This window comes from Myotis yumanensis, unplaced genomic scaffold (assembly GCF_028538775.1).
Source record: "Myotis yumanensis isolate MYYU_CA2020_CCGP unplaced genomic scaffold, mMyoYum1.0.hap1 SCAF_2, whole genome shotgun sequence".
In the NCBI taxonomy this organism is placed as follows: Eukaryota; Metazoa; Chordata; class Mammalia; order Chiroptera; family Vespertilionidae; genus Myotis; species Myotis yumanensis.
This window is the reverse complement of record NW_027223753.1, coordinates 128,557,482-128,570,464: the sequence shown is the minus strand read 5'-3', so window position 1 is coordinate 128,570,464 and position 12,983 is coordinate 128,557,482. Positions and strand designations below refer to the sequence as shown.

The window sequence follows — 12,983 nt, the reverse complement described above, 5'->3', positions numbered from 1 at the left end:
TAAGATACTAGGTGGCTTAGAAATGTTTGTTAAGCTGAAAGAAAGGCTACCCTTCATTACTCAGTTTGGCTTTCTCCTATGGTAAACACATCAACTGAAATGGGGAATCTGCATCCAGAATTGAAAGTGACCTTGCATTTACTTTTAGTCTCTGGAAAAGATAGATGTGTAAATGAGCAACAAAACTTGGAAGCTTGGCTTGATGACAGAGTCTCTAATATCTCGGTGTGCAACTTTCTGAGTATTTTTGACATTTATTATTAACAATAAAAGCAGAGTGAAATGAAAGTAGCATTTGTACCAATTCTTTAAAAATAGAAAGGAATATTTAATGGCTTGACACATTTCACTAGACTAAAGCACATATATATTTCTAGGAGTAATAGTATTTGCTACTTTTAAAATTAAAAATTTAAAACATTCCTTTTGTAATGCTTCCTACTCTAACAATAAAATGTGAGGAACCTTGTTCAATATGTGTGTTATTTTAAGGTAAAATATCCAGGAAACAAACAAACAAAAAAGCAATATTGCATCTTTCATCAATATTCATTTCAACTGATACATGAACAAATAACCAAAGCAATCATAACATCAGCGATATTTTAGGGGTATCAAGTCAGCAACTGTCAGTAAACTTATTGGCATTACAGAAATATAAACAAGCTTTTTACTGTGTTTCACTTTCTACTATGATAATACTATGTATGGAGAATTTTAATTATTTATATACTAGAGTCCTGGTGCACAAAATTCATGCACGGGGGGTGGGGTCCCCTCAGCCCAGCCTGCATCCTCTCGCAATCCAGGATATCCCTCTCGCAATCCAGGATCGCTGGCTTCTAATCGCTGGCCTCCCTGCCTGCTTGATCGCCGCTAACCACTCTGTTTGCCTGCCTGGTCACCCCTAACCACTCGCCTGCCTGCCTGATTGTCCCTAACTGCCTCTGACTCAGCCCCCACCCCCATGGCTTTGTCTGGAAGGACTTCCATGATGATATCCGGAAGGTCATTCAGCTGTCTGGTCTAATTAGCATATCATGCTTTTATTATTATAGATGTTAATAAAAATAAAATTGGTAGAAAAGCAAAATAATAAAGTAAAAATCTGGAAATATGCATGGTGGCTAATTTCACACAAAATAGTATCATGCTACGTGAAATAAATCAGTGAGAGAAAGACAAGTATCACATGATCTCACTCATTTGTGGAATCTAAGTAAGAAAATAAGCTGATGAACGGCATGGATCCAGAGACATGGAAGCATGGAACAGAGTGCAGAATCTCAGAGGGAAGGCAGCGGATGGTCGGTGGGTGGGAGATAATCAACCAAAGACCTTGCATGCATATATGCATAACCCATGGACACAGACAATAGGGTGCTGAAGGCTTGGGATGCGGGGTGGGGACAGGATGGAGGGGGTCAATGGGGGGGAAGGGGGAACATAGGTAATACTTTCAACAATAAAGAATTATTAAATAAATAAATAAAAGTGGGGAAAAGTGAAGTTGAAAAATACCAAAAAGAAACAAAATAAGAACAGTAAACATTAAGATAATGAAGTACTGAATTGTTATAAAGATGTATTCATACAAGTAGGAAATAATGAAGTAACGGAATAAGTTACTAGTAGAACAGTGGCAAAATAATTTTAAATCTCATATGAGGGTTGTTATGGTAATAGGAAAAGAAAATTGGAAGAGAGATGGGGAACATCATAAAAAACTTTCTGGAATAGTGCATCTCAGCTGTTATGACCTCTGGGACAACCCTGAGTAGGGTCCTCGGTGGAGTGGGTTCTCCACACATGCTCTAATTGGACTCCCTGCTTCTCTTCTATAATCTGGGCCTTCCATAGTAGTGTAGCTACTGGTACAAAAAGAAATATGTTGCTCATTTTTTTCTACTTGTAAAACTGGATTTATTCCTGAACCCCAGGGAGGGCTTTGAAACTGGAGGTGATATTAAAGAGTTTCAGCCTTTTTGTCCATCTTCCATTTGTATTTTGAAGAGTGGTTACAAATTGCTCTAGGGAAAGTTGAGAAGCAATAAGTTTAGGATTTAAGGGGAATATAGTAATTTGTGTTTCACACTTTCCTTAGATAGTTTCTCAAAATCTCCCAGGTGATATATGTTTCAAAATAATATTGTTTTAATCTATTGATGACAAATGAATAGGAGCACTTGAATTGCTTCCAACCAGAAAATAAGATTAGCCTACAGTCATTTGTAATTCTTTGCAGCCATCTCTTACGTGATAAATAGGAATCTGCTAGATTCTCTATGCTGGAAGATCCAGATGCAGATAGTCTTTGCTTGGGAAGGAAATATTTTATCTAAATCTTTTCAATTTGATGTTGCATCAGAGAAACAAGGGTGATTATAACTTTTGTCCTACTCAATATACCGTATTACTAATTTTGCTATACTGTTAAGTTTTTTATTACTCAGTTAGCAAGGGTTTAGAATATTCTTGTTCTTCAATATGGGTAACTTAGTTTATGCTTTGAGTACTATTCGGGGAAGAGTATGGGCAGTGAATTATGTGTAACTCTTGAGTAAGTTTCATATCAGGGTACTGAAATGATATTGCTGTTGATATCATAAAGTTACTAGTAATTTTTGGTGATCTGTTTTCAATATATATACAAATATTAAGTTATCATGATGTATACCTGAAACTAATATAGCATTCTATCAGTTATAGTTCAATAAAAAAGAAAATAAAGGACAGATGTGTCAGCCTTAAAATATCTTTAATCCAAAAAATTTAGCAACAGATTTTTATTTTGATTAAATGGGTTATTAAACTTATTGGTTATACTCAGTCAAAGAGTTCAAAGATTTCTACATAGAGTTATGGACACAAAACTAGTCATGGGTTAACTAATCTTAAAATGGGAAAAATTGAATACAAAAATTCACATTAATAACAATTGTATGTGATACACTTCCCATGGACTGGCACCGTGCTAACAATCACATTTCAAATTCTGACCAGTTGAGGACTGATAGACAAGGAATGCATGAATTGCCTATAATAAGGGCCATGACTCTCAAGGGAATTATTATGTAAATCTGTTTCTTTACTGAACTATGTGGTGGGGGTGCTTTAAGAATATGGTGTCCAGAATCTTTGATTTTCCATAGGTATGCTTGTGTTTGTGCAGTATGTACATGTGCACCATGTGTGGCAAAAGTGATGGTAGTATGAAAGGCTAAAAAATTCCAAGGTGTGGAAAGAGATCTATGGAAACCTGAGTAAACAAGGAATTCCAATAATATAATATTTTAATATAATAATAATGATATTCTAATTTGTGCATTTTTATGTACCTGACATTGTGTTGGGTACTTCTATTTATGAAACATACCATTAGTTTATGAATAATCAATGAATCCTGTGCTACTATTTTTAAGAATTCCAGACACTTGGACCTCATTTTTGCAGACTCTGAAAATCTACATCATTGTATGGTCATTCTCCTATAGCTCTTCTATTTTTGTATCATAATTACTTGAATGCTTAACTTATTTTCCATGTTAAACTCTACACTTCTTGATTGCTATTCACCTTATTTGTATAGTGGTTTTATACTCAGTGGATAAATGCTAAATATCTAGTTAGTGAGTGAATGAGTTTTTCTCTTGATCTGAGTTCTACAAATAGTAAACACGCAATGCAACATCATAATCCAAGACAATTAATACATATGAAAGTAATCAGCCATTCTAAATAAATAGCAGGATCCTACTAATAACACAAAAGTAACTGTGCTCACAAAAATTAATAGTATAACTATGACTACTAATTTAACATTAATTTTTCATTGCTGAGCTTGATAATAAAAATGCTACTTTCTTTCCTAAAGGAATCTCCATCATGCAAATGTTTCATAAGTATGTTTTATTCTACAAGTATTTGCATGTTCAAATTTGTGAGGCCCAGAATTTCATACTGCCAGTCTCAAATTACCATTTAAAGTTCTAATGCTGAAATTTGCAAAGGTGTAATTAGGAGGTGAAATAATAAAACCCTCCAGTGTCCACAATACAAAATGTCAGTGCTGCTAACAATTAAATGTGGTAACATTTAAATAATGAACTTCCATTGACACCCGAAGAATAAAATGTAGCTATTAGGACGACATCTACATAGCAGATGATTTCACAGAAAAGCGCTCAGACCTCCATCAAGTTAGGAATCAATAGAACCTAGGCAAATGTGGTACAAAGGCAAGGTCTCAGCTCCTGAAAGGCCCTCTGTGCTAGAGCTATATTAAATTATCACAGCTAATGCAAAACCAACCTTGGAGTAAAAGATAAAAGGGTGAAGTTCTCACAAATGATCATTTATCACTCCATTCCAAAATGCAGACAGCATTCATTATAGATCGAAATGCCACTCAAATTTCATCATTTAGTAGGGTTTTGAAACAGCCAAACCATTAACAGGGGAGAGTAGCTTTTTATATTTATACAACCAGTGACTAATGAAACATTATACTCTGTGTGCAAAAGGGGTGAAAAAAACACCTTTATTTTGTAATGAACCCAATTGGAGCCCTTTTAAGCACAGTGTAATATGGTCTCACTGTTTCATCGAGCCTCTCATTACTTGTGTCAATAATCCTGGGTAAACTATTGTTGAACTTCACAGCATTTATATAGTAGCATGAATAGCATTAAACTATGGGGTGCTTTTGACAAATTGTAGTTCAAAAAGCAAAGCCAAAAATTACTTCTTACAAAATGCTTAGAAAAGCATTTATTAGAAATGTGTCAACTGCCAACTACCTAAAGGCAGCTTGGCTACTTAGGAAATCATGCTGTTGGCTGGCTCACAGACACTTGGAACACATGTGAATTTTCCCCACTTGAATTACTTTAAAAAAACAAACAACATTCATTTTATTTAAGTATATAATTTTCTGCCACTCCCTTCTAATTCTATATTTTTAATTTCATATTGCTTTCCACATAATGTGACATGCTGTGCAACAATCCCCCAGGTCCCAAGAAACTCTCAGGTGAGAGAAGCACTTAGAAAGGTAAGGGTGAATCTGACTAGATTTCATTTACATGAGTGCATGATCTACACAGCCAGGTCAGCATGAATGGAAAGCTACTCCCAAATTATGCTCTAAGGATACACTCAATGATTCCATTCTCTCTGGAAGAAAGGTGGCAGGAGTGTCTACAAGGATTCACCACATTTAATTCCAATACATCAGTCTAATTTGATTAGGCTGATCTTTCTCGAAAGATGGATTATGCACAATTCATAATATCCTAGAAATTAATCTCTCAGCTCTACCTTCAAGATGTTTGTATGTGGATAGTCTAGGATAGTCTATTCACTGAGAACCTTCATTTGCCTTTGACAACAATGTAGTATTTAGAATTAAGAGATTGTATACACCAAAGCAATTTGGAAGTAGAATATTAGCTTACTATATTAATTTTTATCCAATTTTGACCTGCATTACAGTAAAATAAATACCTGGGTAAAAACATAATATAATTATTGTTTCCCTAAATTTAAATATATTTTCAAAGAATTTGATTTTACCCCCCAAATTCTTTTTTTGTAACTAACTCATGCTTCTTACAGTATTCTATAATTTAGTCCATGAGAAAATATATTGAATAAACCTACCCTCTTCATTATGTCTAAGATCCACTAGATTTATGAAAACGTCATGATTTATGCAATACTTATTTTGAATACTGTAATAATGTGTAGAACGCAGTACTAGTCTTAGTAAAGTTTTCTTGGTGAAATATATGAGGAAAATGTTCCACTCCCCATAGCTTCTCTCTGTCGGAGATTCATAATATACTCTGCATATTAAAAAGTTCTGAGAAATTCTTCAGCAAAGAAACCTGACTAACTTTGTTTATTGCAATATTTTTCAATCTCATCAAAGTTATCTCCATCCAACAATATGTTAGTGTTACATTATAAACAACATAATGTGGCTTTTGGAGGTTGGAAAAAGCTGGTTCTTTTCAATCTTGTGTGTTAATATTTATTTCTGAATTTTGTTATATATACTCAAATTGTGAGGTTAGTGGAGTGGAAAAAATGTCTGTGGGTGTTTTAAATATTGTTCATAAGAAATTAACACAGTTGTCATTAATATTGCATACCTCTATTTCTGCTCCATCTCAATGACATTCTATCATTTTTTGTGAAACCAGTTACAGTGATTATAAGTACATTTTAATGACAATACAACCAAAATTAGCTTATGGGAAATATATTCTTTATGATTCTGATTTATAACTAAAAGCATTTATTTGTATAATTAAAAGGAAACCATTAATATAACTTAATAGTCACCACACAAAATTACACAATATATTTGTAATAAGGACAACTTATCACAAAATTAATTTTTATTTTTAGTGTATCTTTTAATTTTATTTTATTAGTTTGACTCGGAACACTTTAAAAGTGAATCTTGGAGATATTTACACTTATGAGACCTTCTGAAAGAAAAAGAAAAACCTATTTAATTTTGTGTATTATTCTAAAGACTTTGAAAACTTTAAATAATTTCTCAAGGGATTCATTATTTCACATATGATGATGTCCAAACGGTACTTACCATGTACAATGAGAACATACTCTGCACTGCTTTGGCCAATGGTGTTGGTGGCTTCACATCGATATGTACCGTTATCCGTTTTGTTCAGGAAAAGAATATTTAGCTCTCTACCACTCACAACCATCCGATCAGGATCTGGTAATTCTCCACCGTCCTTTGTCCACAAAACAGGTTCTGGCCTATTGGATGTAAACACACATATAGTTAGAAAAATTAAGAAAATGCTACATATTTTGTGAATTAAATAAATCAAGCAGTTTAACACCCATTTTGTGCATAAACATGTGCTAACTTCTATAAGGTACCAAAAGAATCATCATGCACTCACTCAGAAGATTTGAAGGGATGACAAATATACTTTAGTTCTATCCTGCTTAACGAGGCAGGATATGCACTTTCTTAGACATGCACTAAAAAAGTAATTGGTTGAGTCATCATAGGAGTCCCTGATATATAGCAGGTCCTGTGGCCCTGATCTGCTGCTAATGACTCACACTTGCTAATGTTTGGAGAACTGTCCTTGAGCTATCGGAACAGCTTTTTCCCCAGAGGAACCTGGAATGATACTTTTGCACTAGGGCCACCATTGTGACACAGTTGTTGCCTGAGACCACTTAAAGCTTTCCCCCTTTGTCTCTCCTGCTTTTCTCATTCCCCTAAATGTTATTATTGATAGTTCTCTCATTTTTGCCCCTAGTTTTATTAATATACAATTAACATGTAATGCTGTATTAGCTTAAGGTGTACAACATAATGAATTGACATATGCATATATTGCAAAATGATTACCACAATAAGATTAGTTAACATTCGTAGCCTCACATAGTTATAATTTTTGTGTGTGATGAGAACTTTAAAAATTACTGTTAGCAATTTGAGATATGCAATGCAGTCTTGTTAACTATAGTAATCATGTTATACATTACATCCCAGGAGTTTTTATTTTATAACTGGAAGTTAATACCTTTTGACCACATTCACATTTTTACCCTACTCCCACCCCATCTCTGACCTCTTTTATTCAACATTGTACTTGATGTCTTAGCCAGAGAAATTAAGCAGGAAAAGTAAATAAAGAGCACCCAAATTAGAAAGGAAAACTCACTATTTATAGATGTTATGGTACATATAGAAAACCCTAAAGACTTTACCCCCACACTTCCCCCAAATACAAACTGTTAGAACTAATATGTGAATTCAGTAAAGTTGCAGAATATAGAATAAATATACAAAATGAATACATTTCTATACAGTAGCAGCAAACTATCAGAAAAATAAATCAAGAAAACCACCCCATTTACAACTTAATCAAAAAGAATAAAATACTTAGGAAAAATTTGATCATGGGTGAAAGATATGTACTCTGAAAACTATAAGACATTGATGAAAAACATTAAAGAAGACATAAACTGAAATACATTTAATTCATTGCTTATAAATTTAAAAATTAATATTGTTAAAATATCCATATGACCCAAAGCCATCTACAGATTCAATTCAATCCCTATACAATTTTCAATGACATTTTTCCAAGAAACAAAACAACAATCCTAAAATTTTCATGGAACCACAAAGACCCTGAATAACCAAGAAATTTTGAGGAAGAAGAAAAATATCTAGATGGATTACATTTTCTGGTTCCAAACTATATTACAAATCTATAGTAATTAAACCAGTATGATATTGGCATAAATACAGATATATAGATCAATGGAAAAGAATAAGGAACCCAAAAATAAACCCAAGCACAAGTGGTCAATTAATTTTTTAATTAGGAGTCAAGAATACACAATGGAGAAAGGACAATTTCTTAAATAAATGATGCTGCTAAAACTGCAAAAAAAAAAAGCTGGATCTCTATCTTATACAATACACAAAAGTTATCTCAAAATGAATGACAGAGTTGAATGTAAGATCTGAAGCTATCAAACTACGAGGAGAAAACATAGACAGCAAGTTCCTTGATATCGATCTTGACAATATTTTTTTGGATTTAATACCAAAAGCAAAGGCAACATAAACAAAAATAAATGTGTGACTGTTGGTGTTCCATGCCATTAAGTCAACTCCTGGTGACCTTATGAATGAGTGATGTCTACAATATCTTATCCTTAATAGCCCTGCTTAGCTCCTGTAGACTCCTGCCCATTGCTTCTTTTATGAAATGAATCTCTCTCATATTTGTTGTTCCTCTTTTCCTGCTGCCTCATTTTTTCCTAGCATTGCTGTTTGTTTGTTGTTTTCCCAGAGAATCATGCCTTTTCATTATGTACCCAAAGTAGGACAGCTTTTTTTTTTTTTTTTTTTGTAATTTTTAACTCCAGCAATGTTTCAGGTTTAATTTGCTCTAGAACACACTTACTCACCTACCCGGAGGTCCAGGGTCTCTTAGAGCTCTCCTCCAACACCATACTTCAAATGAATCAATTGTTTTCCTATTAGCCATCTTCACTGTTCAGTTTTGGCACCCAAACAACATAGCAACTGGGGATACAAGGGTGTAAATGACCTTAGCTTTTGTCTCCAATGACGCGTCTTTTCTCTTGATGATCTTTCCTAATTCATCCATTGCTGTCCTTCAAGTCTCAGCTTTCTCTTAAATTCATGACTACAGTCTTCATTTAAATTAATGACTGAACCAGGACAAGCAAAATCTTCAAGAATTTCAATATCTTTACTGTCTATGTAAGGTCATGTATTTCTTCTACAGTCCTGATGTTTGTTTTCTTGATGTTCAAATGCAGTGATGCTTTGGTACTTTTTTCATTTTCATCAGAAGCTTCTTCAAATCATTGCTACTTTCTGCCAATAAAATATGTCATTTGCATATCTTAAGTTATTGATATTTCTTCCACCTATTTTAATCTTCCTTCCTCTGAATTTAGCCCCATTTTTGACAGGATATGCTCTGTGTACAGATTAAACAAATAGAAAGATAAAAATGCATTCATGTCTGACACATTTGCCTATAGAAAGTCACTCTGTCTCTCCATATTCAATCCTGACAGTGGCTTACTGTCTGCAACACTGTTTATGTATCCAGATGATCAAGTGCTGGGGCACGTCACTTTCTTTCAGAACAACCCCTAGTTTTCATGATCCATGCAGTCAAAGGCTTTACTGTAGTCTATAAAACATAGACTAACATTCTTCTGGAATTCTTTGGAGCACTCCAGTATTCAGCAAATGTTTGTGATTAAATTTTGAATATCTTTTAGCTTGTTGAGTGCAGCATTTCTTGCTCCATGTAAGGTAGAAGAAGCCTCCATTGCATTACCTTGAGCATCACTTCACTTTTGTGGAAAATTAGAGCAATGGTCCTTAGTTACTGCACTTCTTGGAATCTCATTTATTGAAAATTAGGATGTATATTGAATATTTTCAGTCTGTTGGCCACTGTTTGGTTTTCCATATTTGTTGATATATCCTTGTTAGGATATTGACAGATTCAGTCTTTATGGCTTGAAATAATCCCATCAGTGTCACATCTAACCTTAGTGATTTACTTGTCCTCAGTACTTTCAGGGTAGCTTTCACTTCAGTTTCTAGAATCATAGGTTCTTCCATATAGGAATGTTCTTCAAAGGTGTCTGTCATCCTTTTGTCTCTTCTGTATAGATTTCCACTAGATTGTCTCCACCTTCCTTTTATGTTCTCTTGGTTAAGAAATATTATTCCTTGGTCATTCAGCATTAGTCTAAGTTTGAATTTTCCAAATCTTCTGGTAGAGATCTCTTGTTTTTCCTTTTTATATTGTTCTCTTCTACCTCCTTACATTGACTAATGTAATAGTTCTCTTTATCTCTACATGATACTTATTGAAAAACTGCACTCAAAGCCGATCAATGATTCTCTCTCATTGATGTTTCTCTCTCTCCCTCTCTCTCTTTGAAACCAATAAAAATATATTAAAAATTAATGCATATGAGAATATAGGAGATTAGAGATGTATCTAAACTCTGTTCTGACTCCATTGTAAATGCTTAGTGTACTATCTCGTGCTTTCTAACATGGTGAATATTTTCCTAGTTCTTCAGAATTTTCTAATTTAAACATAATTTAACACATCATCTACAATTATTTTTGAAAAATATTTGATTATTTGTTTATTTTGGAGAAAACACTGAAGTTATGGATACAATAAGAATATATGTCTTATTAAGTGGTGGCTATAACTATCACACATTTTCTGAGAAAAAGATTATATTTTTTGACAAAATTTTGTCAAACAGATAAAATTTGTGAACCAAATAATAATAAATATTGAAAATCCTATTGAAACAAGCAGATTGGAAAGTTATAAAAGAATTTCTTAGTTTAAATAGTAAAAACTTGGAGAAAGAACAAAGAAGACAATTTTATTAGGACTGTACCCATGAAACTTCTGAAAGAGGATTCTATGAAAAATAAAATGAATAAGAAACTAGTTATCCAAAGCTATTGGAAAATATAATAATTTATATCATCTAATTACATGGACAACTCACTTTCATAGTATCTTTTATAAAAGCCACCCCATTAATACGTCTCAATTTGATTCATATATCTAAAATCTGTTAGTTACTATTTGCATTTAGTAATTCTTATTTTAAAACTGATAGCCTGAATAATCTTGTACTATAAACTCTCTTTGAGGTTCAATAAAATCATGACTCCATGCATTAAGCTGAAATATTAGAAGTTATGTTCTTTCTACAAAGCCACATTAAGCCAACTTTAAGATAACAGTTAATAACTATTTAAGGGATGTATTTTATTATATTAAGAGACAATACTTTTTTGATACATAAGTCAGATTTTTTAAACATACACAGATATGATTATATGCATGTAAACATACATTTTCATAAACTTAAAAATTATGCTACCTACCCAAATCCAAACTGCCATAATTTTTTCTGCCAATGTTCATAAGCTTTTAGTCACAGTTTAATGACTCCTCTGTAAATATGTAATTAATGTAGATATAACTTTTAAAATAGTGTGTATCAAAATAAAGTTAAAGACCTAGATACATTTTCAAGTGGCCAATCTTTATATTAAAAAAAACCTTTTAAAAAGCCTCTGTTTTAAGAAATAATGAAAAATAAACTAAAAATAGTGTTACTGCTGACACTAACATTGCAGATTTCTAGATCCTACAAATATATGATAGTAAATATTCAAGATGGCAAAAAATTAGCACTGTAAGACACGATATTAATGAAATGAAAGAGTGTATGCATCAATTAAAAATAGCCTACGCATATTCCAATTAGTACTTAAAATATTCACACTTCTTAATCATCATAAAAATATAAAGTGGTTCAGCCAGTCTTGATACAATTTTTGCTTCATCTTAATAAAGAGGGCCTCCAGGCTTTTTCTAGTTGGAACCCAGAAATGATTGAATTTCTTGCCGCAATGAGCAACATTCTTTCCTGCTGTTCAGGCAACCAAAGGAGATCATTGAAAAAGTGGTTCCAGAGTACAGTTCCTATGGAATAGACTGAAAAAGAGTAGGAGCTAGACAGCAGGCTTAACAGACTCAGGCATTACACTGTTTAACTTCATAGTGAGAACTATATAGTTGATCCAGAGAGGTTCCCCTTTAAAAGCCGAAATATTTAGAAATTGAAAATATTCCCTATGAGATGAAATTTGATTTACATTTCTATTTACCAAATATATAGGGTTAAAAATATGTTTTATTTTCCCATGCACCTAAAGATATTTTTGTAGTAATTAATTCCTAAAATGACATAAAACAAACAAAGAAACCAAATATGGTCATATATTTATTCTCTTGTATTGTAGGACTTTGCTGAAGATTTTAGTAATATATATATATATATATTTTACAGGTAAAGGCCCGGTGCATGAAATTTGTGCACAGGGAGCGTCCCTCAGCCCAGCCTGCACCCTTTCCAATCAGAGATCCCTCGGGGGATGTCTGACTGCCTTTCGCAACCTGAGACTGATGGCTCCTAACCGCTCACCTGCCTGCCTGCCTGATCACCCCTAACCACCTCTGTCTGCCTGCCTGATCACCCCTAATCACTCTGCTTGCCTGCCTGATCACTCCTAACTGCGCCCCTGCTGATCTGATCGCCCCTAACCACCTCTGCCTTGCCCTGCACCTGGGACCCAGGATTCCCTCCTCCAGCCGGTTGCAGGCACCCGGGATCCAGGCTTCCCTCCCTCTGGCCGTCTTCAGGCACCCAGGACCTAGCGCAGCTTCGCCTGGACTGGCCACAATTGCAGGCACCTGGGACCGCAGGGTGGGCAGCTTGACCCTCTTCTTGGCTGCAAGCACAGGTGCAGCCATTGGCACCTGGGACTATGAGGTGGACAGCTTGTCCGTCTCCCAGGCTGCAGCCTGGCTGTT

The 12,983-nt window shown here is 34.1% G+C and overlaps 1 protein-coding gene across 3 annotated transcripts in view; it reads right to left on the bottom strand.

Moving 5' to 3' along the window:
* The window catches only part of CADM2 (cell adhesion molecule 2), a 1,200,411-nt gene that overhangs the window by 100,766 nt on the left and 1,086,662 nt on the right, over window positions 1–12,983 (bottom strand). For all 3 annotated transcript variants that reach the window (XM_070406023.1, XM_070406024.1, XM_070406025.1), the window contains one exon: window positions 6,617–6,795. In XM_070406023.1, coding sequence (XP_070262124.1) covers window positions 6,617–6,795 — 179 coding nt within the window. The remainder of the gene's footprint in view (window positions 1–6,616; window positions 6,796–12,983) is intronic.